This window comes from Macrobrachium nipponense, chromosome 16 (assembly GCF_015104395.2).
Source record: "Macrobrachium nipponense isolate FS-2020 chromosome 16, ASM1510439v2, whole genome shotgun sequence".
NCBI lineage: Eukaryota > Metazoa > Arthropoda > Malacostraca > Decapoda > Palaemonidae > Macrobrachium > Macrobrachium nipponense.
In genome coordinates, this window is record NC_087209.1 from 77,998 (window position 1) to 105,052 (window position 27,055).

General features: G+C 36.8%; 1 protein-coding gene across 1 annotated transcript in view; it reads left to right on the forward strand.

The window, feature by feature from the left end:
* Positions 1–5,767, forward strand: part of LOC135195488 (merlin-like) — a 35,039-nt gene extending 29,272 nt beyond the window's left edge. Inside the window, exons 9-11 of the mRNA XM_064221700.1 lie at positions 146–389; positions 525–697; positions 1,948–5,767. Of these exons, the coding sequence (XP_064077770.1) occupies positions 146–389; positions 525–668 (388 nt within the window). The 3' untranslated portion in view covers positions 669–697; positions 1,948–5,767. The remainder of the gene's footprint in view (positions 1–145; positions 390–524; positions 698–1,947) is intronic.
* Positions 5,768–27,055: the final 21,288 nt, after the last annotated feature.

The following is a 27,055-nucleotide window of genomic DNA, read 5'->3' on the forward strand; positions in this document are numbered from 1 at the left end:
AATGAAGAGTTGGACTAAAAATTCTTGCATTTATAGTCAATAGTGAACCAAGATTCCTGGGTTTATAATCATCTGTATGTATTGTGTACTATTTACATCTTATTTTCCATTATTGGCACTAAATCAGGTAACATAATATTTTCAGCTTGACAAGAGGAAGCACTTGTGATGTACCTGTTGGATCTGCAGTTGACTTACCTGATCTAACATTAGATAGTTCAGAAGTGCTCGTCTCAACCGATGGAACTCACGAATTAACAACAATGGAACTTTTGAGTGATACAGATATTGAGCAGTTAAGTTTAGAAATTGAGAAAGAGAGAGGGGAATACTTGGAAAGGTCAAGACATCTTCAGCAACAACTGAGACAACTAAAATCTGAAATTGAGGTGAAGGAATTCTTCATTCTTGTATCTGTTTTAGATATCTTTGTAATGTAATGTCTTTTAGACCAAATTGGTTGGCATTTTTAGTGAAAGTTATCATGCCTTTATTTTGACCCAATATTGAATCAATTATTCCAGGTCTTGAAAGTGGAAGAAAACAATTCTGTTTTAGACGAAGTATATCTTGAGCAGCTTAGAGCAGGGGAAACTAAATATTCTACGCTTCGTCGGACGCGATCAGGAAATACTCGTACCAGGGTGGCTTTCTTTGAAGAACTGTGAACCTTCTACAGCATGATACTTGCAGTTAGGTAATATTTTACAATTTGAAAAAAATGTGCTGTTGTTGTTTTCTTTATTTTATTTTATTTTGTTAATGTCATATAAAATCAGACATCAGGAAAGCCTAAATCCCTAAATACTAAAAAACAAGATGTTAGACACCTTGCTGAATATTGTAGAAATGATGAAGATCTCTGACGTGGGCCAGTAAGGGCAAAACTTACTTTATACAAGCCAAGTGTGGATGCAAAATAATTAAAAAGGAACTTTTGAATACCAAAAGAGAAATTGCACATTCTCACAAGGATATAATGAGGTGACTGACCAAAGCAAAAAGGCACAAAGAAAAAAAAAAACCAAACCCTTAAGCCTATGAAGTCCACAACAAATTTGGACATGAAAATGTTCAGAATAACAAATTACGTACATAGAAAAAAAGCACAAAACCTAGAGAAAGTTGGATGGAACTGTGGCTATGCAGGAAAATGAGAACTTTGCAAACATTGGAATGCTGTTTTAGCTGGATGTGTGTGTGGTGTTCTCTTTCTTCGTTTAGTTGTTCAAGTTGGTGTAGCTGGATGCATTTTATTTGGAATATGTAAAGCTAATTATGATTACTTGGTTTCATGAACTAAATGTGTTTTATTGTAAAAACAATTTTTTACCATTGGTCTCAGTGGAATGCAACCCATCTGTATTTCTATCATGAATACCTATCTAGTATTTAATATTTTGATATTGGTGTCCCCTAATAAATTTATACTTCATACAGGCACACTGCAGGGTACTGTAATTATAGGCATATTTTCATCTCTGGAAAATATATGTTTGGTATCTATTCAAACAAATGAACAATACAAACAGTGCATTCCATATTTAAAAATCACAGGGCCTTTTATTTAATATTGGTTTTACTGTTTGCCAAACCAGGATTTGAACTTATACCTGAGAGTGTGATTCTCTTTGGTAAGCGGTCAGAATATGAGGTAGGATTTTGCAAGGGACTTTTTTAATCTTAGTGCCTGATCCTTAAAGGTTATGATTAGAAACAAGTACTATGGAAACTTGCAGTCCTTTTGTTAATAACACCATGTCTCCTGTAAACTCGTCATTCACATCAGCCATTTCAGGGTTCAAGGTAACTTCATAGCCTTTGTGTTTTAATACTAAATTACACTGTTTTGCCAGTTACATCTGTTGACAGTGAATTTAGGTAACTAATAATAGAAGATTATTTTTCACTGGGTTATTAATTTAAAAGATTCTTGTTTCATTTCAGAACTTTTGTCTGCATACTGAGTGACATCAATCCTTACGATGGTAGTAAGTGAAACAGGATTTATGCAGTTGACAGGTAACCTCCAGGTATTGGTGTGTTCAGCAACGTATGCTTTGTATGCAAGAACGTATTGATGTGTCTGCTTTGAAGGACTAAGTATTTACAGAAAGCTTTGTTTTTTATTATTATTATTATTATATAAAAGAGCTCTTAGATTTGTTGTAATTAAAATATTTGAATGGTGATGCACATTTTCTTAGTGTTGAAAAAGTAAAACTTTTTATACTTGTAGTCTGAATTTTGTGTATATTGACGAAAGTTTTTAATCAGTATTTTTCATTGTCACTTATTTAACGACATAATTCAGTATTACACAATCCTCCCTGAAGTTTTAAAGGTAGATGACTTTTATCATAGGTAATGTGAGAAGATAAACTCATTAAGGTAAGTAATTAGATTGTTTACTTAATACTCATTTTGACTTTAAGATAGTTTACTGTTCATGTTGCCTGTTGTGGAAGTGATTGTTCCTTATGTGCATGGGACTGAAATTTATAGTACATCAGGTGTTGGAGCAGGAGCATGTTACTTACAGCAACAAGTGTAAGACATCACAGTAAATTTGTTTAATTGTTTAATAGGAAAAATGTCTTGCAGTATTTGTTAATTTATATTATTTGGCATGTGCCAAGATAACTTAAATGTTCACTACAGTATTGTATTCATGTTGATAGATCTGTTGTAATCCTTTATGATTAGTCAATACGAATTATCGAAAATGTATGAAAATGATCAGTGTATTTTTATAAGATTTTATATTATGTATTATAGTATAGCTTAGCATCATGTCGGTGAAACTGTGCCTTGTGATTGTGATATATTTTAATGTTGAAATTGCCAAAGAAACACTATTTCTATCTCCTGTGTATTTTAAAAAGCTCAAAAAACTTTCAACACTGAGTCGCTTGGCAAAATTTTGAAAACCAGGTGACCATGACACTAGCTCTATTTACATAATTGTTCCTTTTTTATTTTCTGTAAAAAGATTTTGTATACTATTACAGACCTTTTTGGTTTGTGAAAAACTGTTGTTTTAAGCATCTTGGAAGGCATAGCCACTTATTTTCATTAATGATGTTGAAACTGTGTACAGTACGTACTTTTCCCAGGTACGAGCAAGTTATTATGGTGGAGCTACATATATATATTTTTTTCATCATTGTAGAAAGAAAATATGTTCAGGTTGTTGTTCTGCTTTTTTTCAAATATGACAGTTGCAGTGATTAGATGGCTGCTGTGACAGATGACTGGAACAATCTTTTGAATCACCTTACTTGGTGGAGCACCTTACTTGGTGGAGATTTATCAATTCCATTTCGTCCCAAGGACCTTTGCTTAAAACAACTAAGATTGTGAGCATGGTGAAGCCGTGAGAAAGAACAGCAGTAAAATCAGTTTGTTGATATACTATTCAGTTTGTTGATATACTATATAAGGTAAAAAGAAGGTGAATAGGTGCATGGTAAAAGGAGGAAAGAGGGTGAAATTAGTTTTACTGAATAGTAATCAGTAGTGGCTTTTCTTTTGCCTGTTGAGCAAACGAAATACTTAAGAATCTAATGAATAAGTTAAGGTCACAAGGTTTACAATAGGGTAGCTAGAAGGAACCATGTAGCCTAGCAACAATACCTGAACTTATGCTAAATACAAAAAGTAAAATTAAGATTAAAAGATCAAAATTGTATCATTTTTAGGATCTGGATGGTAGAACAAAAATGATCATAATCATGAACCTTTTTTAAAGATCACGGATGATTGGTATTTGGATGTGTAACCACCATGAAATTCATGAGCGCTCCCTGCTCAAGCTCTGAAAGGTCTGTCAATCCCATTTCTTCATGATTTCAAGGGTCTTCCAGGAGGATTTCTTCCTGCTATTTCCATAGCGACTTGTTTTCAAACCAACTAGTACACCTAATCACTTGCAAACCATCTCTGTCTTTTTTCCAGCCTCTTGAAACTGCATCCCTCCCAATTTTTTTGTTTGCAATATGATCATCCCACCGTACTCTGACTATTAATCTTAACATTTTGTTATATCTGTTCACAGTCTACTTGACTTGTCAATGCCTGTATTTCTGTTGCATACTACAGAGTACATGGATAACATTCTCTGTGCATGCTAATGCTCCATCAAAACATCATGCCAATGTTATATTGGTTAATTATTTAACAGTAGTCTTCCGTCATTATTGTTACATAAAAAACCTAAACCAGAGAACCTGATCTGCTTAAGTATTTTCTGTTTTATCACCAAGAGAGAGATAGAATGGAAGTTTTTTTAGAATTAGGTTGCATGTTTATTTTTATGAAAATATAAAATGCCTACAGTACTAGATACGTATATTTTTTTAACAGTACTGATCAAGTGTAGGGATGTACAGTTTTCATCGGAAGACTTCTGAATGGGGATGGAGAACTAAGAAGGTCAAGTAGCTCTCTTTTATTGTTTAGCTACAGGAACAAGCCAATTTTTGAATACATTATATTTTGGTGTAATGTACTTTAAGAAAGTATTAAAATGCAAGGAAAAGTACAGTAATCACCCAAAGTGCAGAAATGTTAGTTTTAAAATAGCCAAAACTGAATCTGTCTTAAGGTATTGAAATTGTGTCCAGTTTTGAGAAAGTTTACAGCAATTTGTTATATCTGTGATTCCTTCCCACCTGTCAGCAATATACCATTTATACCATTTTATAGTTCAGAATGGGACTATTTTAAAATTAAATATGGTATAGTTTTGATCATAAATTTTACAGTAGAACTAGTTCTGAAAAGCTATTAGTAGTAGCCATTTTTTGGCATGATTTTTATAAGTATTTTGATACATTTTTGGGGTATAGAGTATAATGGTGCCATATGAGTTATTCTGACTGCAGAATCTAAAAATACAGGTTGCAGGGTATAGATAATAACTATTTTGATAAAAAAAAAAATTAGTATAAAATATTATGTAGAACTGCTTGAGAGTTCCCATTAATATTTTACCAGTAAAGTATTTGAGATTAACAAAAAAAGAAAAAAGAAGTTAAATTTAATGCCTTCAAAATTGGTTAAATGTGTAGATTTTTAGTCCACTTGTTTGGTTTAATAATTATAAATCAGTCAAATTTTGTCACTGTTACTTCAATATTTTGAAAATTCATCAAAATGATGATCTTAAAAGCAATGTTGGGGGTTTCAGCCAGCACAATCAGCCTGTTCCTTGGATAAGCATTTTAACTTTGACCGTTCCACAGAAAGCCAAGCGAGGTCCAGATAAGTAATTGCCCTAAATAACTGACCCGTCTCAAATACAATATTTTGAACTTGATCTTATTCCTAATAAAGTGCTGGCTAGTTTCCCAAAGTTGATATACTATATGCACATGCAAACATTTACTACAAATTATGAAAGGTGAAGGTGTATGTTGTATTTTTTGGGAGGCAATAATTTGGTAACATGCAAGTATTTGTACCTCTGGGATTCAGATTTTTGGGCTTACATTAGTAGTTTTATTACTGTAGCACCCCAATGTGACAGACGCTTTTGGTTTCAGGCCATCTGATAAGCAACAAAGCAAGTAACAGAGACCTTATATTAAAGCCTGCACATGGATATGTTCTAGATGTCTTACAGCTATCAGTAATTCCACAGTTTATAATCTAAACTAGAAAACTTTAGTTTAAAATTCAATTTGAGATTTATTTTAAAATCTATGTCAATGAAAATGGTAACCAAGCCAATAATAATAATAATAATAATAATATAATTGATAAATACAGAAGTCCGTTAAGTTGAGGTGTTACTAAAGTCATACAACTTGAATAAAAAAATGATTGTGGTGTGCAGATGAACATATTGCATTTGATGTTGTGTTAGTATCATCTCATTTCATCGTGTTATGTCTCTGAAGAGTGTTATGTCTCTGAAGCATTAATATACACAAGGAAGTTGTAACATACGATTTAATACTGTATGTAATACATTCCATCATAATTGTTGGATTGTTAAAATCAGCTCAAACATTAATATTAACATCAAGAACAAGCTTTCTAACGTGGAGTTTTGTTGTCAGATTAAATCAAGGTGTTTCATGAACAGGGTTGTTAAGATATCTCGCTGGAATGAATGCATTTTAGTGTAGAAGTTCCTTTATGAACCATTTAATTTTTTAATTTACTCAAGGTACAAGAGCTTGTTCATTCAACAAAGGTTTCAATAAGCTTGTGTGCCTCATGTAGAAATGTGATTTCATTCTCACAATTCCACATGAAGTTGTTGCTTGAAATTCTTTACTGGCTTCCATTTATGTGTAAACAATCAATTACAAGTTGTTAATGAAGCATGTCCAACTTTACAGAAAGTTTTATCTGGCCTTTGATGTGCTCTACAAGAATATCAGTATATTTACAGTTTATTCTGATATTTTAAATGTTAGATTAGCTTATCCTGATAGTTTGTTAGTTTTATTATGTAAACAATAGAAGATGGAACTTGTGATGGAATACTGCAACTCAAAATTACTTCTCAAGAGTTAGTCGTGTTTTTTCATATGATCAAGGATGCTTGCATCAACTACTGCACATTTTGGTTAAAATGTACCTGAATATTGATTGGCCTGGTGAGAAGGAATGCCAAACTGTACATCAAGCACCGTTTTGGCTCGTGGTTTGAATTGTGCAGTAGTACAACGGAACCTTCATATTGTGTTTTAGTAAATTACAAACACTAATAAGTTGTGTGCGTTATTTTAATTAAAATGGAAATATATTACCATTATAAATGATTGTTACTTTCTGGTACTGGTTTTTCAACATATATGTACCTAATGGAACAAAACAAAAAACTTATGTTAGGCAGTGGATAATTGTTACATTTATCTTCATTGCATGTTTGAAATTGTTGTTTGGAGGATAAAAAGTGAAACTGTGACTTTTGAGGTTAAAACTTTGTTTTATAATGTTAAAAGTTGTAAGAAGAGCAAAGAACAAAGCTGAAGAAATGTGTAGATTGATACTGCCATAGAATTTGGGAAAGACAGTGTCTAATGTCATCTGACAAAATTAAGCTTTTTCTGGTGAGTGCGGAAAAGGTAGTCACGAGTGGGTTCTTATTAGGTTTAGGCTTGTCTGGAATAACCATAAAATGGTGAATGGACAGTTAGTCAAAATTCCAAGTTTTCAAGACACAATTTTACAAGACTACATGTCTTGGTTCAAGACACAATTTTACAAGACTACATGTCTTGGTATGAGACTAAATGTTAAGAGGGGAGAATTTCGGTGTGACTTCAAGATTTGAAGTTATATTTAACCCTTAAACGCCGAAGCAGTAAAAAAAAAATGTCTCCCGTGTGCCGGAGACGTTTCAGAGTGAGCGCGGAAGCGGAAAAAATATTTTTTTCAAAAAATCATAGCGCGCTTAGTTTTGAAGATTAAGAGTTCATTTTTGGCTCCTTTTTTTGTCATTGCCTGAAGTTTAGTATGCAACCATCAGAAATGAAAAAAATTATCATTATCATATATAAATAATGCGATATATGATAGCGCAAACGAAATTTCATATATAATTGTATTCAAATCCCGCTACGCGCAAAACGGTTAAAGATAACAAGTTACTTTTTTTTCGTTGTAATGTACACTAAATTGCGATCATTTTGGTATATAACAAATTGTAAAACAATAAAAGCAACACAGAGAAAATATTATCACAAAATAATGCATGAATTCGTAACGCGCGGACGTAAACACATATTTTTTTCAAAAATTCACCATTAATCTAAATATTGTCCTAGAGACTTCCAATTTCTTTCAAAATGAAGACAAATGATTGAATATTACTATACTGTAAGAATATTAGCTTACAAATGCAGTTTTCGACCATATCTGACGAGTTAAAGTTGACCGTCGAATTTTTTTTATATATATTTTTTTTTATATGCAATTATTTTGGAAATAAGAAAAGCTACAACTTTCAAATATTTTTCGTTTTATTCTACATAAAATTGCGCACATTTTCATATATAAAACTCTATGAAATACCTAATATGAAACGGAGCAAATATTCCGAGAATGGGACTTACGCATTTCGGAGATTTGTGGCGGAGAATCCGCGTGCAGAGGGAAGGAAAGTTTTTTTTTTTAAATTCACCATAAATTTAAATATTGTGCTAGAGACTTCGAATTTGTTTCACGATGAAGATAAATGACTGAATATTACTAGACTGTAAGAGTTTTATCTTACAATTGCGTTTTTCGACCATTTCGGTAGAGTCAAATTTGACCAAACGTGGTTTTTTTTCTATTTATCGTGATTTATATGCAAATATTTCGAAAATGAGAAAAGCTACAACCTTCAACTATTTATTGTTGTATTATACATGAAATTTCGCACATTTTCATATATAAAACGTTATGTAACGGCTAATTTAAAATGGTGCAAACATTACCACAATCGCACGTATGATTTTTTCGGAAGAGTTACCGCGCGGACGTAAAGAAAATGTTATTTTTTTCATAAATTCACCATAAATCGAAATATTGTGCTAGAGACTTCCAATTTGTTGCAAAATGAAGGTAAATGCTTGAATATTACTAGAATATAAGCGTTTTAGCTTACAATTGCGTTTTTCGACCATTTGTCGGTAGAGTCAAAAAGTCAAAATTGACCGAAGGTTGAAAATTTGTCACATCATTTTTTATATGAAAATATTTCAAAATTGATAAAAGCTACAACCATGGGTTGTTTTTAGTTGTATTTTGCATGAAATTGCTCACATTTTCATATATAAAACTTTATGTAACGGCTAATTTAAAATGGTGCAAACATTACCACAATCGCATGTATGATTATTTTCGGAAGAGTTACCGCGCGGACGTAAGGAAAAAGTTTTCATAAATTCACCATAAATCGAAATATTGTGCTAGAGACTTCCAATTAGTTGCAAAATTAAGTTAAATGATTGAATATTACTAAAATATAAGAGTTTTAGCTTACAATTGCGTTTTTTCGACCATTTCGGTAGAGTCAAAGTTGACCGAAGGTTGAAATTTTGGCACTTATCGTTATTTATAAGAAAATATCTCAAAACTGATAAAAGCTACAATCATGAGTATTTTTTTGTTGTATTCTACATAAAAATGCGCACATTTTCATATATAATACTCCATGTAACGGCTAATTTAAAATGGTAAAAAAATTATGTCAAAGTGACGAAATAATTTCCGAGATGTGTCACAGATACTTTTTAGTGCGGCAAGAAAGAAATTCGCGCTTGCGCGCCTGCGTAACGATTGTAAACAAAACAACACCTTGATCCGTGAACTCCCAGCATCCCCCAAGGCGCGTGATTCAAGAGTTTTCAGCTGGTAGGCCTAAAAGTATTTTTCCGCGAATTTTTAAAAAAAAAGTATGTCGAGTATGTCCTATGTCGACGTAAAATACGTCCAGTCGGCGTTTAAGGGTTAATATAAGAGAGGAAGTGTGCTTATATCCCCACCACTTACCTATAGTGAAATCCTTTTTGAAGCAATACTTTAACTCCTAGAATGTCTATATGGAATCTGTTGTAAGAGGTGATACATTTAACAATTTGGGGTCCAAAAACATAAAATGTGTTTCCATCAAAATATTCCATGTAGTTTTGCCAAAAAGGAAGAAAGCAATCAACCAATACAATATACATTGTTTGATGGCTGTGATTTTGCATTGTATGGGTACTGTATTTTGGCAGGGTTTCAATATTTCTTCCTTGAGTTTTGTTTTTATTGTGCTCATTATTGTATTCCTGATTACATTTTATAATACTAACCGCAGTGTATCATGATGAAAGTTTGGTGTAAGAGTAAATAGCGTAGTCCCCCATTTTATGTAGTTGTGGCAGTGGTCTTTGTTCAGATATTTTTTCTTACATATTTTGAACTAAACTTCTTAAAGGAACTGTTGCCTTAAAAATGTGATACTTATGGTCTGGAGCAGCTTTTCTAGTTCATGGCAATTTTGCCTAGTTTCTATTTCTAGTTCAGAAAGTATTCAAGATACTGTTCTTGTACCATTTGTATCCCTAGATTATGACTTAAGCTGGAAGTCATAAATCCTTAAAAGAGCAGTTGTAGAAAATGCCAAATGTACAGAATTTTGTAAAGCACAACATGAAACATGAATTTACAGAATTTTATAAAGCACAACACAAAACATGACTAACTTGTACTTGAACCTTGCGCTTCTGCGGCTTCAGAGTGGCTGAGGGTTAATGGAATTTATTGTAAAGGTGCTGCCATGCCATGGTTTCAGTTTACTTACTGAACAATAAATTTTCATTTAAGAATGATGCTTGATTTTCTGTATGTATGAATTACTCTATGATGTTGACTATATGTTTGTAAATATATTCCTGAAATTTACTTTGTGTATTAATCACCAGTGTACACGGTTATATATATTAATTTCATCACTTAACAATTTTGTGCATCAATACAATTACTAACAGAACCTTGTTGAAAATGGATGGTATCTAGCTTGTTGATTAAGTGTTTGGTGTTTTTATGTTGCATGGAACCAGTGGTTATTCAGCAATGAGACCAACAAGAAAAGTCCACAATGAATGGCATATAGAGGACATAAGCAAGTGTGCAGACAGTCCTCCAACAGCTGAACTGAGCAGTGTGTGCAGTAATGAGTACAAGCTGTACTACTGTACACTGAAGTGTCTTCTGTGGACATTGTGAGGTGAAGAAACATGCGTCTCTTCTCCTGCTCTTCCTTATCTGTGGGGAGAAGTGGTGGTGGTCTCAAAGCTCTCTTACAAAAGCTTCATTTGACTTTTGAGTTGAATATAGAATTTAGGCCAAAGGCCAAGCACTGGGATTTATGAGGTCATTCAGCACTGAAATGTTAACAGTAAAAGGTTTGAAAGGCGTAACAGGAGGAAAACCTCACAGTAGCACTATGAATCAAGTATTAGGAGATGGTGGAAAGAATATGAAAGGAGGTACAGTAAAAGGAACAAAAATGGTTCCAGCTAGGGGCTGAAGGCAAGCTGCAAAGAGCCTTAAGTAATGCCTTTAGTGCACGCACGAGGTCCACTGACGGCACTAAACCCCTACGGGATTTGATTGAGCACTCCTTCATTGGGGGTTGCCCACCTGTGGGGGTACAGTTACCTTTGATACGATTGTCACAATTCTCCGAGCTTGCTCATAAATGAGTGTTTCCCCATTTACTTCCAAGAGACAGTCTGTCCAGACTCTTCCCCTGGTTGAGTGCATTCCCCAACTTTCCCATCACGGGTGTCTCAACTGAGGAGGAGAAGGCAAAATTCAGAAGGCTGCCGATGTTGGGAGGAAAGGTACAGAGTTTGCTCCCGAATGAGAGTGCTCACCTTTCAACTAACCCTCTCTTGAGGAAACAAAGTGGTGTATTCCTCTCAGTTCTCAAAATTGACAGAGTAGTCTTTGGCTGCATAACAGTATAGCTGTGGAAACCTCTTTACTCTGCAAAGGGAATAGTATAGAAAAAACCCTTCAAAGGACTTTTGTATACTTCTTTTTAAAATGTTAATATACAGTAGTACCTCGTATATTGCAATACACCCCCTGAACACCTGAATAAGCCCTGGTCACTTACCAGCCCGAACCATCATTTATTAAAAATTTACCAAATCTTTGGTTAAAATAAACAATCAGTGTTGCCAATCTCCTGGCAAACACCCTCGTTACCTATAACTGGTTCACTTAAGGTAGATTCGTGGATGATCCCTATGCCTACGAGACGTTAGTTTGGCAGCCAATGATTGGCTGGGAGCTGCCTACCTCCCAGTACCAGCCAATCAGCGGCCACCAAACAAGAGTCTCGTAAGAATAAGGCTTATCCGAGAATCTACCTTAAGTGAATCAGTTTTTTTTTTTTTTTTTTTGTATAGTTACCAGCCCACCGCTGGTAGCCCTGCCTCACGAGCCGGTCACACCTGCCCTCTCAGTCACGTCATACTTATCGTTCGCGGTGGAGTACAGATGTATCCACAGCGAACTCCTTTTTGGTCTTGCCCGGCCTTCATTTGCACCTTTGATTTGTTTGATTTTGGTGACTAATTACGCATCCCTTTGGATTACGGTTGGATTGCTCTTAATACCTTGTCATCAGACATTGATTCTGCAAAGGAAGAAACAACACAAGCTACGACAACGACTACTGCATTCTCGGCCACGACATCACAGAAAACGACGAGCGGAAGTTCAGCAACGTATCGTCTTTGCCAACAATGCAAGAAAAGGATGAGTACCCTATGACACGATAGTCATTCCTTATGCGTAAATTGTAGGCCTGTTCAATATAATGTAAAGACCAGATGTTTGGAATGTCAGGAGTGGTCTTTGGACCAGATGTTAGGGTATCTCAAACATAGGAAAGGTCTCGTATTAAGAAGTGTTGGCAGGAAGAGACTAACGTAGCATCAAGATAAAAGACTTTAGAGACAGTGCTCTTTAAGAGACTTGAAAGTAGGCTGACATCGAGTATGACACCTCTGTTACCGATTTTATGTCAAGATTAAGTGAGGATAGATCGAGCATAGGGATACTGAAATTACTAATCGTTCTTTTTCAGCTCCCCTGCCTGTTCCAGAACCAGCCCTAACCGGTGCTGGGGGTTGTGGGGATCCGCAAGCCCACAGGGCAGGATCCGCCGTCCCCCCTGGCGCGGAGCAGGCAGTGTTGGCAGCAGATTCCCCTTCCCTCGATGTGTAAGTTCTCAGGATGATAAAAACTTAGGTCAGATATAGACGAGTAGGGATAATAGGCTACATAGTGTTTAGTTTAGGAAGAGAAGTGCAGGCTTCTTCGGGTCGGTTTTCTATTAAAAGTAGTAGTTTATAGAGGCACAGTGTCCTTAGCATCTTTAGGCTTTTTCCTGCTTCGAGTTCCTTGCATCAGAAGCTTTTAGGCCATGGTTGGTCTTTCAGATATGCTCCTTCGTCTTTAAGGTTACTTTCCTCTACTTATACGATACGATAATTGTTAATATCAACTAATTCTCCGTTCAATGCATATTGACTTACGATATTCAGTATGGAGAGAAATCGAATAAAATTAACTACGGTTAGCCTAGTGTTCACGATGATATATCGTATGCATATTCAGTAGCCTAGCCTAGCCTAAAGTATTCGCTGTACAACATATCGGTAGTTATTTTTATATTGGCTAACGCTGTAGGCTCAAGGCATTCTGACTTCGGATAATTCAGTACAGGTGTAATTGAAAACGAACGAGAATCCGATCTGAGGATAATTAATATGAATGTAATCGAACAGAATGAAGATCGGATTCTGTCCGACTAAAGCATTATAATTGTATTATATGTATCATCATATGAACGTAGTATAAACACTAACTCGGCAGTCATTCACGCTGGAATCAGCGGATGACGAATACGGGTTTGCGTCGCCGTATCCATCTCATTCTCTCCTGATTGCCTAAAATGACTAATGTCAACCAACACACTCACTTATGCCAAGTTTGTAGAAACGTCTTGAAGGAGACGTGTGTTCAACTATGTTGACATTTAACATAGTCAATGAGTATCTCTATGTCGACATTTAACATAGTCAATGAGGTATCTATCTTAGGGCATATAATCAGATGTCAGATATAAGGAATTCGTATGTATGACGTCTTCATACGTTTAACAGACTATTGCCGTCAATAATTACATTGCGCTTATGTCAATTACAGTTACAAATTATTACCAGTCGTATTATCAAATTACAATGACAACTGAAATTAATATTAGGCCTATTAAAGTTAATTTAATTACCTTTGAATATTATTTTATTACTTTTCAATTAAATTACAATTACACTAGCTTGTCGTCAAACAGCACTATTGTAAGGAGGTGTGGCTTAGACAGACAAGATGCCGATTAGTCATTTTTTTTTTTTTTTTTTTTTTTTTTTTTTTTTTTTTTTTTTACCTTGGCTCCAGATTCAACCATATCACTTGGTCTCGGCTAATGTTTTTGTCCCTAGGTAGCATATTAATGAATATCTGGATACTTAACTTATGGAACGAAGTCATACTGTTCGTCTTACGATGTAATTTAAGACCAAAATTTGACTGATACGTCTCATTGGAAGCTAGTTTTTCCCTCGGGTTAGATGGCGTTAAATTTAGGATTCCGTTCGTTTTTCACTCGTTTTCATAGGTATTACGAACCTTACACTTCATATACTTTATTAATCCTTTGTCTGTGTGAAAACAACAGTAATGAGCTCTTTCATGCTATTGGTTTCTTTTACCACGGATGCGTTTGAATTCATACAAAAGCTCGGGACTTCTGTCCAGGTTGCTGATGCACGTAATTTTGCCTTATTAGCTTCAGCTGCATTTATAACATGAATACAGTAATTATCGTCGCACGCGGATGAATACAATAACGGAAGTTGTTATAGGAGTCGATCGCATTAGCAACAAGTTCTCGTTCGGTTGTTCATAGCTGTACGGAGTTATACGAGTATATTATCGTTAAGATAATACCCGTACGGAGTTATACGAGTATATTATCGTTAAGATAATACCCTTTTAACTTAGAAGAGGGTGCAATTTACGGAGGTGGAGATGTTAGACGATTGTAATTTCTCTCTCTCTCTCTCTCCCCTGATTTTTATAGTTCTCTTTCCTGATTCCTATCCTCTATCCCTACACGATTCCATTCTTTCTCTCTCTTTCTCTCTCTCTCTCTCTCTCTCTGCTCTCTCTCTATATCTCACCAGATTTATATTTCTCTTTCCTGATTTTATTTATTCTCTCTTTATCCTAGATCGATTCTCTCTCTTCTCTCTCTCTCTCTCTCTCTCTCTCTCTCTCTCTCTCCTCTCTCTCTCATCTACGTACTTTCTTGATTTCATTATTCTTCTCATACCTATTTTCCACGCTCTCCTAACACTGGACTCATTGTGTAACACAGGTTTTTCTTCCTGTCACACCTTTTCAAACTTTGTCAATTTCCCTTCAGCGCTGACTGACCTCATAGGTCCCAATACTCGGCCATTGGCCTAAATTCTATTTTTAAACCCAACAATCTTGCTGTCTGAGTTAGTATTAGAGTAGGGAGCGAATATTAGGAATATGTATAAGGTATTCATGATATGATATATCACGAGAGGATTTTAAGTATTAGGACAGATAGGAAAGAACATGGTCTGGGGTCTATCTGAGGGTATTCTTCCAAGTGCCAACCAGGCAGATTACAGACAGGCAGGTACAACACTACAAGAGAGGACATCACTACGATCGACGACACCGTCGCAGACGCACCGATGGACATGGTAGTCTCCTCCGTACATGAGAGGCCTAAGGCCACATGGGAGGTCTTCAGTTTCCCTCCATACATGAGAGGCCGAGAGCCACATGGGAGGTCTTCAGTTTCCCTCCATACATGAGAGGCCGAGAGCCACATGGGAGGTCTTCAGTTTTTCCTCTACTCAGGTGAGGCACATAGCCAACTGAGAGGAAACAGGTTTGTATCCCTCCCGCACTCAATGAGTTTTGACCTTAGGGTAGAGGTCCAGGGGAGTTTTTCCCTCCACATATGGGAGGCCTAGAAGGCCACACATGGGAGATTAGTTTGGACGAGTGACAAATGAACTTGAGACTGACCTGCGTACTCAATTATATTGACTGACAACTGATACAGTAGAGGGCCGGGTAGATTTGATTCCCCACCTCCAAATTAATGTTGTTAATCGGGCTTATTCAGGTGTTCAGGGGGTGTATTGCAATATGAAGTTTTTATTGTAAAACTAATATTGGAATACCTACCTGAACACCTGAATGATTCCCACCCTCCTCCCCTCTCATACAGTTATTGAGTTATGATTGACGTGAGAGGGCAGGTGTGACAGGCTCGTGAGGCAGGGCTACCAGCGGTGGGCTGGTATCTAGGTAACGAGGGTGTTTGCCAGGAGATTGGCAACACTGATCGTTTATTTTAACCAAAGATTTGGTAAATTTTGAATAAATGATGGTTCGGGCTGGTAAGTGACCAGGGCTTATTCAGGTGTTCAGGTAGGTATTACAATATTAGTTTTACAATAAAAACTTCATTTCGAACTTGATCCGTTCCAGAAGGCTGTTCGAAGTACGATTTGTTCGAAATATGAAACAACTATCCCATAAGAAATAAAGGGAATCAGGATAATTCGTTCTAGCCAACCCAAAAAGTCCCCCTTTTCACATTTTTTCTATTATTAATGTGTTCAAAAGTTAAATCAAGAGTGTAAAGTAATGAAACAGTACGTTATATGAAGTAAAGTTTTCTAGATTTTATTTTTTCTGTGTACGATTTACACGAACTGTTTGGTAAAAATGGCGCCGGCCGGCTGGGGGATGGAGGGGGAGGAGACGGGAACCCCCTTGAGCAAACCGAATTGATTGCAGTATGCAAAGGTTGATGACAAAATACATTTTATTCGCGTTAGGCACAAAGATAATTAAAGGAATCGATAGTGTGTGTGTGTGTGTGTCCGATTGTGTCTGAGAGAGAGAGAGTAATCAGCGTGTTTACTTGGTTCTTAAGTGCACGAAATAGATTAATTATGCCACAATACATCAACTTACTGTTGGCAAACGGCAGACTTTTAAAACAAATATGAGGATTTTACAAACAAATAACTAATAAGTCAAGAATGCAAGAAAAGGAAAGAGAAATAAAATAACTTTTCACAAGGAAGCCGTTTAAACAAACTATCGAAGTCATGAGGCAGAAGCTGAAAGCGGCGCCAGTTTGTTCATTACAGAGCTGAGTTACTTTTACAGTAGTAAAAATATCGTAAAAAGCAATTATCACTAGATTGGTATTTTACCGTAAAAAAAATGATTTGGGCAGATCGAGTGTAAGTGAAAGAAATGGGGAATAATCATCCAGATCAGCTAATAAATTAGTCAATGGTAAGCAGAGCCGTTTTCTCTCTCTCAGCACAGCAACACTGACTCGAGCAAGCGTTTTTTTTTTTTTTTTTCACCGTGTTGCATTTGTTTTCATGTTTTATCATTATGTTAAATTTATTGTGAAATATCATTTTTTATGCGATTTGGTACTGCTTTTACGTACACATTACAGTAAGGATTTTACTGCCTCTTCTTCTCTCATCAACAATACCACGACGCACGATAACTTAAAATCATTCATTCATTATTCCTAAAAAATATAAACGCTACCTCCCTCTACATCAAGTTAGCTGTGTATCACCGCAATGACGAATTATTTTATTAATCATTTGTACTAAGTTTTATTGCGAAAAGCTTTGTCCTTTCATTTACTATTTTGTTAATATTGTTCAACTCAAGGTCCAAAGAGTATAGGTCTTGTCAGTGCTGACCCAAAATAAGCTTCTGCCAGGTCGAGAGCGTGACATCAACTCAACCTCGCCTTAGCTATCAGGAGGAAGGTCCTTTATTAATCCAGTGGACAACAGCAAATACTATACGTGTTTGCGGTTGCTCTACATCAAGCGAAGCTTTTTAGAAATAATTCTCTTGACCATGGATTCATATTGCCGGATGGTACAGTTGCCTCAGTGTTCCTATACGGTACCCCGTCCCCTTCTGTTTCATGATAATGATCTGGTAACACCGCAATGAAGCCTGTACGTCTTGTAACGACGGATGCGAATGGTCGAGCTATTGGATGACAATGTTCATATTTTCTAATCACTAGGCTACTGTCACAATATGTTAATGATATACGAATAATAGTTCACCTTACCAGTGAACTGAGTCAATGTTAAACAAATAGAAAAATAGTATAGTAACAGAGCAATAAGAATAGCAGTGGTAAAATTCATATTCAGTCCTTATTAACCATAATCGTCAACCTTTGTTCCATTCAGGTGTGGCTGTGCAGACGTTTGCTGGAATTTTGTTCATGGTAGATCATTATTAGGTGTCAATTTCAGAACGTTATTTGAATGGAAATACGCTTTGGATTTACACAATCCATCTATTTATAAGTAATGAAATTATAAACCGCAACTACCAAGACCTATAAATATAATTTCATAAAGGCAACTATGATAGCCATAGACAGGTTACGATATGGAAGGTTTTGGGGGGAAATTAAAGACCACCAGATGTATAAAGGAACTAAAGGCCTGTCCACACGATCGGGCCTGATCGGCGGACCTCCCCTCTAACGGGCACACTTGTCGGGCAAACCGTTAAATTGCCCGATGGGTCTTGTAGCAAAATCACCATGGTGGTGCCCGATGACTTGAGCTTCGACCCTGGCAGACGTACGTTAACCATATACATTTCTTTTACTGAGCCAGCCTTTGCACCATTTTCTCTCCTTTTTCTTCTTTTTCATCACACAGAAAGCAATTATCATGCTAAACAATATCCTCTTCTTTGCGGTAGGTACCATGTTTATCGTACCGCACTGAACACACTACTGGCATCGTCGGGCATGCCCACCTCTCCATCGCCTCACCCATGTGGACAACACTCACGGGTAAACCGGCCAGAATTTGCCCGTCAACCCCGGAGCACGCCGATCAGGCCCGCTCGTGTGGACAGGCCTTAATGTATCCAGTGTGTTGTCACTCATGCTTGTTCTTTATTTGAGCCACTTCTCACCAGAGTAGCCTAGATGGAAATTTCTCTGGCCGGTATTTAACTCGGGGTCATCCGAGTAACAACACACCTTAACCACCCTGATGGTCCTTCTATACCAACCCAAGAGTGGATAAAAAGGAATAGTTTGCAGTCGATATTAGTTTTCATCTCAGCCTTTCGTCTCGTGGGATTCGTGACTGGATTTCTTGTGCTTCAGCCTCGAATTTGTCTACTATTTATGATCCCGTGGATTTGTAAGTTCAATGAATTCAAGATACATTTTGCTATTTTTGCGTCCTTGTCCGTTAATTTTAATTGAAATTGAATTTGATTAGTTTTTTGTGTGTGAAAATGAGCACCAAACTAATCTTGAAGGGAACACGTAGTTCATTTGGCTACATCCACTATAATTGTTATTCATTCTTTTTTCATGTTTAACAAGCATTGTTCCTGATTCCAGTAATTGCAGCTTTGTATTATCCTGACCCTTCCCTGATTAGAACATCAGTGTCGATTTTTGCTTTCCTTATCGTTAGGATCAAATTAAATGAGTCCGTTCAACCAACGGTCTCCCCACCCCCCACAACTGATTCTCTAGCCACCAGCCCCCACCCCCCGTCCCTTACCTATCCTCTAGTCCCACCCTCCCTCCATCGTCAGGTAGCCCTGCAACCTCCCAGGTCACTCCTCACGAGATGTGGTGTGGAAAAATCAGTATTCCTAAAATTTCAATGGTCACATGACCATTCTTTCCCCTCTTTTACAAAGCTCTGGAACTGCAGTGTAATAAGTTCTGTTCACCTTTGCTTAAAGGTCAACCCTTGATATTGTAATATCTTGTTTCTTGTTCTTGATTTTTTTGGGACAGGGTTTTGGTTTAGTCATAGCACCTAACTCATTCTCATTCATTCTCCTCATGATTAGAAAGCAGCAGTACTTAGGTCTAACAGAATTTAGTGTTGCCCTTGACGTGGTAGCCAAAAGGCTTCTACAAATTATTAACCTGTTATTTAATTTCTGAGTACATTTGATTTGACTGGCGTTTCACCAAGCTTAATTTTCCTTTCGAAGCAATGAAATCCGTTACAACCTATTATATATGTTTATAAGATGCAGATAAAGTTTTCTGACAGCTCAGGATATAATTGAGATGAAAGTGTTTTTGAAAGTAAAGCAACAAGATGCACAAACTTTTGTTCCTTCTTTTGGTGTTTTTCCTGTCAATCATGAACATCTTAAGCAGGTCAACGCCAACCAAACCTACACATGAGAAGTGAAAGACGTTTTACATACACACACTGCACTGAAGGTAGTGTAGAGACCATGAGGCTGGATTCTTCTGACCTTAACCTAGGCCTATGTCTGACATCGGAATACCATGACTGACACTGACATAGTCTCTTTGTCTTCAGCCCTCGAAAATTTAGGCCAAGGCCACAATTTATATAATGTATGTCATTGGTTTCGATACTAAAAGACTACATTCTTCTGACCTTGGCCTAGGCCTACATCTCGAGCAGGACATTCATCGAATGACTCATCAACTTAGTCTAGGGTTCTGTGTCCTTGATGATTTAATCTGAAGTCCACAATATATTTGATGTGTTTTAATAGACTAAACACTGTTCTGCATTGAAGTCTCCAGGTATATAGATAACTACTTACTGAAGAGCAATGAGCATTGAAATCTCCAGAAATATGGACAACTACTTAACCCTTATTAGACAGGTAAATATATCAATATGCAGCTAATCAAGCTGGGTAAACTTTGAGGTGGGCCAGTTTACAAAACAATGCATCAATGGAAAGAGGAAGATATGCAGAAATATGGATAACTACTTACAAGAGAGGAGCATTGGAGTCTCCATGAATATAGATAACTACTTACTGGAGAGAAGCATTGAAGTCTTGAGGAATATATATCACTGCTTACAGGAGAGAACCATTGAAGCCTTCAGGAATATGGATAACTACTTACTGGAGGCAGCATTGAAGTCTCCATGAATATGGATGACTACTTACTGGAGAGAAGTATTGAAGTCTCAATGAAAGTAGATAACTACTTACAGGAAAGAGGCAGTAAAGTCTCCAGGAATTTGGATATCTGCTTACTGGAGGTAGCATTGAAGTCTCCAGGAATATGGCTAACTACTTACTGGAGAGAAGCATTGTAGTCTCCAGGAATATGGCTAACTACTTACTGGAGAGAAGCATTGAAGTCTCAAGGAGTATGGATAACTACTTATTGGAGAGTGGCAGTGAGGTCTCCATTAATGTAGATAGCTACTTACAGGAGAGAATTGAGTCCAGGAATATGGATAGGAGAGAAACATTGAAGTCTCAGGAATATGGATAACTACTTACGGAGAGAAGCATTGAAGTCTTAATGTAAATAACTACTTAGAGGAGAGAAGCATTGAAGTCTCCAGGAATATGGATAACTACTTACCAGAGAGAAGCATTGAAGTCTCCAAGGATATGGATAACTATTTACCGGAGGCAGCATTGAAGGCTCCATGAATATTGATAACTACTCACTGGAGAGAAGCATTGAAGTCTCCATGAATGTAGATAACTACTTACTGAGAGAAGCATTGAAGTCTCCAGGGATATAGATAACTACTTACTGGAGGCAGCATTGAAGTCTCCAGGTCACAGATCACTACTTACTGGAGGCAGCATTGAATTCCCCAGATCACAGATCACTACTTACTGGAGGCAGCATTGGAGTCCACAGGGATGTAGATAACTACTTACTGGAGGCAGCATTGAAGTCTCCAGGTCACAGATCACTACTTATTAGAGGCAGCATTGAATTCCCCAGGTCACAGATCACTACTTACTGAAGGCAGCATTGGAGTCCCCAGGGATGTAGATAACTACTTACTGGAGGCAGCATTGAAGTCTCCAGGTGACAGATCACTACTTACTGGAGTGAAGCATTAAAGTCACCCATCGAAGACTTCAATGCTGCCTCCAGTAAGTAGTTATCTACATCCCTGGAGACTTTAATGCTTCACTCCAGTAAGTAGTGATCTGTCACCTGGAGACTTCAATGCTGCCTCCAGTAAGTAGTTATCTACATCCCTGGAGACTTCAATGCTGCCTCCAGTAAGTAGTTATTTACATTCAGGTAGACTTTAATTTTTCTCTCTAGTTTTTCAAGAATGGAAATTTGACCAAAAAAAAGTACATATAGTTTCAATCAATCTGTAATACTTGAGTCCTATAACAAAGGCTAATACGAAATTATGGTTGTGAAAAACAATGAACATGACAATTGTGTATTACTTCATAGTTTTTAGATAGGTGCTATAAATTCATTTATGAAACCAGCTGATTTTAATAAAGGAAACTCATAATCATATATTTACAAAAAGCTTGGGTGTTTTACTTTTTAGCAATGATTATGATCAAGGACCAGCTCAAATGAGGGGAGAAATATAGCCATTGAAGTTAAATGTAAAGAAATAAAATCAAAACCTGATGAATACTGAAAGCAAAAGCAATTCAATCCAGTTCTTATTTCTATGTATCTACCCATTTAAGGTGCATCTGGTTGCAAGGTCAAAGTGCTAATTGTATACATATAAGTATTCAGTATTAAAAGTTAAATACCTTACAAAGCACTTAATTACATTACACAGGGTAATTCGATTGTAATTCCATTGTAAAGTGGGTCTTTGACAACCGATGAATTCTCGAACTACCATCATAGTTGTCATGAACTCATGAACCTCACTATTCTGCGAATGATCATCGTGGAGTTTACTTTCATAAAAATGAAAATACAATTTTTACCATTGCCATTTCTATTATTCAGTTATTATACGATTTTTCTATATATTTAACAACTTAATTCACTGGTAATGTAAACTATTATTCTTATACCATTAATATCCTTAACACATTGTCTACAGAAGTGATTAGAAAATATGAGCATTGGCATCAATATCTCAACCATTCACATCCATCGTTACAAGACAAACAGGCTTCACTGCTGCGTTACCAGACCATTTTCATGAAATATAAGGGGATGGGGTAAAGGAACACTTTAAGGCAACTGTATGTGGTACATACGCTCACAATGGTCCAGTTAGAGAGTTAATGAAGAGGAATGAAGTGATCTTCTTACAGCTTATAAACTTTCTGAAAAACATATCAATGTTATTATAGGTATGCAACGAATGAAAGTTAAACTTGCCGTGCAACTGCTGTCCAAAAGTACTTAAAAAAAAATCTTTTGATCACTTCAACAACCAAGGATATTTGAAGAGAAGGGCTGGAAAATTACAAGCCATTTCACTTGGCTTGTTGACAGATAGTTTGACTGCCAACAGGTAGAAAATCATAAAGAAATGCTTACGTGACTAAACCTGTAAATGCAAGACATAATCTTTCAAGACCTGAATAAAACCGCTAGAGAAATGAAAGTGAAGAAAAGTACAATGCTCTATCCTTTATCTAACTTGCTGAAAATGGCAAAATAAAAATTTGGCATGATGTATAATCTAAATTACAGACTAAATCAGGCTGGGTTGGGGCACCTTTTTCGTTGCACAAGTCAAATGGGAGCGTACGATCAGCACCCGTCACCAGTTGCATTTAAACATCGTCTCAGAGCCCACCTTTTAGGAAAAGACAGCACACTTGTAAGCTCAAAGAGCAACGTTTAAAACTGCAATAGTGAAAATGTAACATCCGCCTCATTTTCCCACGTCTCTGACAAGCAAGACGCATCATTCGAAGACGAAGGAAATTCCCTTGAGAAAGAACCCAGTACTTTTGGACAGCAGTTTTATTTTGCTTACCAGTATTAAATAATGATGATCAAAGTGATGACTTCAAAGACCAGGAAGTGGAAGAACAAACATGGGAAGATGCCATATGTTGGCGGGTTCATTGCTCGCAAGTTTCCACAACTGGAACATTTAGGAACAAAAGTAACAAAGGAAGATGACACAGATTGGCGCCATAAGCTTTAGTGAAAGGAAACTAATGAAACCTAGTGTTTCTTGATCATTTGAAATGTATGGATAGGATGTTTGTTTCTCACCATGGGAGGAAAATGTTTTAACAGCCTTAAAAGGAGCGATAATTAAATTAGCAGATACAATAGCAGTCACATCCAAATAACTTCAGAAGTCGAAATATTTTGTTCCATGCCATACAGTTTTTAGAATTCGAAATTTAAACAGACACAGTAGTAGTTCCAGAAAAGCGGTGCATGATTGAAAAAGTTAGACACATAGCTATATATGTAAGTGTTACATAAGTAGAATATATGGAATGTTATTCCATATATAAAAACTTAAAACTATGATTAATTAAAACCAGTGTGCTTGCAGGAATGTGATCAGACCAGCATACGATAAGTAGGCTAAGATGACGTTTTGTACTCAGTCAGTGTCTAGTGTCCTGTGGTCATTCATTTGTTTTGAAAATAGTAATCCAAGCTTCCTGCTTAAGACAAACACCGCGACCTATAATTCAAACTGCCTACGTGATTTGTAATCTATGTCATCTGTGTGTATGTTCGTATGTTCAAGCTACTGTCTGCTTCCTTTATGATTTGTAAACCAGCTGGTAGAGGAGAAGCGATCAAGCCATCTCATTAGAAGACCTGTCCATTTTTATCTGAGCTTCATCATGTAGAATTCAATCAGCCATCATCATTGGCAGACTTATACAATTTCATCTTGTAATCTCAGAAGAATAGATGTATTTTTGTATTCAGTGTTTTCTACTAGAACCTCACATCAGAGAGAGATCGAATGAACTTATAATTATCGTCATGAGTTTAACACATCTCCGTCGTCATAACCGAAGAAGATATTGACTTCGTAAGTTATCATCAAACCCCAAGACGCTCCAATGAGTATGGAAGTCAGAACCAACAGACTTAAGGCCTGTCCACACGACCGGGCCTGATCAGCGGAGCTCCCCTCTAACGGGCACACTTGACGGGCAAACCGTCAAATTGCCCGATGGGTCTTGTTAAGGCCTGTCCACACGATCCGGCCTGATCGGCGGACTTCCCCTCTAACGGGCACACTTGACGGGCAAACCGTCAAATTGCCCGATGGGTCTTGTAGCAAAATCACCATGGTGGTGCCGATGGTTTGAGCTTCGACCCTGGCAGACATACGTTAACCATATGCATTTCTTTTACCGAGCCATTCTTTGCACCATATTCGCTTCTTTTTCATCACACAACGCAATTATCATGCTACGCTATCATCTTGTTTGCGGTAGGCACAATGTTTATCGTACCGCACTGAACACACTACTGGCATCGTCGGGCACGACCACCTCCCCATCCCCTCACCCGTGTGGACGACGTTCACGGGTAAACCCGCCAGAATTTGCCCATCAACCCAGGAGCACGCCGATCAGGCCCGCTCGTGTGGACAGGCCTTAACAAAATCACCATGGTGGTGCCCGATGGCTGGAGCTTCGATCCTGGCAGACGTACGTTAACCATATACATTTCTTTTACTGAGCCATTCTTTACACCATATTCTCTTATTTTTCTTCTTTTTCATCACACAAAGCAATTATCATGCTACGCCATCTTCTTCTTTGCGGTAGGCACCATGTTTATCGTACCGCACGGAACACATTACTGGCATCGTCGGGCACGCCCACCTCTCCATCGCCTCACCCGTGTGGATGACATTCACGGATAAGTCCGCCAGAATTTGCCCGTCAACCCCGGAGCACGCCGATCAGGCCCGGTCGTGTGGACAGGCCTTTAGATTATAGTGTGTCTAACATAACCTCACAGGGCGCCTTATTATACAAGGGAACAGCCCTAAAGTATACTATGTGCAACATGTGATTTTATGATCTGTTAAATGTGTAATTGAGACATATATTTATATTATTGTTTAGAATGTTCTTTAGAACTCGCTCATGATTATTTAATATATTAAGATATAGTTTTCATTCTGACTATTATTTTCCTTCGGAAACATAATAGTATTTAATAACGGATAAAAAGAAGAAAGCAAAGGTAGGTTTTCTATAATTTCAATGCTATATGGCGAAAATGTTCTAATAATTATTCTTCTTAACATAGTAGAATGAAGAACCTACATCCGAGTATTCATTTATTATCGAAGAGCTTGGAGTATTTAGAAAAATAAGAGAGAAAGTAAAGGCAGGATTGCTGTGGGTTAAGGGGCCAGACTGCGGTTATAGTGACGTACGTCACGCACCTATCTGTTTAATCCTGTGGCCCAGTTTAAGCTGCGCATGACAAGATTTTATATTCTCTAGACCTTGGTCCAACTAGACCGTCTCACTCGGCACTGGCTCATTTAAGACTTCTTTTTTTTTTTCCTTTTTTCTGTATTGCATTTGATTGTGTTCATATTTTATCATTACGTTTAATTTATTGTGAATAAAATTTTATTTTGTATGTGAATTGGTACTGCGTTTACATACATTTTACAGTAAAGATTTTACTGCTTCTTCATCTCTCCTCAACAATACCACGACGCATGATAACTTAAAATCATTCATTCATTATTCTTAAAAAATATAAACGCTACCTCCCTCTACCTCAAGTTAGCTGTATATCACTGCAATGACGAATGATTTTGTTAATCATTTGTGCTAAAATTTTACTGTGAAAAGCTTTCTTCTTTCATTTACTATTTTTTATATTGTTCAACTAGACCATCTCACTCGGTGCACTGGCGCAATTAAGACTTGTTTATTTGTAGGACCAACGGCTTTACGTGACTTCCGAACCACGTCGAGTGTGTACTACTATCACCAGAAATACACATCTCTCACTCCTCAATGGGGTGGCCGAGATTCGAACCCGCGACCACCGTGGTGGGACGCAAGTAACATGCCAACCACGCAGCAGAGGAGCTTTTCTTTTATTGTATTTGATTGTTTTCATACTTTATCACTACTTTAAATTTATTGAGAAATTCCTTTTTTATGGGAATTGTTATTGCTTTTACATACATAGTAATATTTTAACCTTTTCTCTCCCCAACATATCAACACTCCCTCGTTCAATCTCAAGTCAGCTGGGCGTGACGTCACCGCGGTTACGTACGATTTTATAATTCTTTTATGCTAAATGTTATATTGAAAGCTACATTTTATATTAAATGCTTTATACTTCAATGTATTTTGTCGAATATTGTTATCATTAAACTATATATTGTAAATGAAAAAATAAATTTATACAGTTTAACTTGTAAGACCCAGTAGGCCGTCGAATACAAGTATAAACTAGATAATCAATCAATCAGTTCGAAAAAGAGCATTTGTTCGACAAACGATACAAAATTTTCTCGAAAATTTTGTTCGAAAAACTGAAAGTTCGACTGTACCACTGTATATCCTTTTCACCTTTACACACAAAATTGACAGATTTGTTTCATCCATGTGATCAACAAAATACATAACCTATTTATTGATCAATAAGGGATTAATA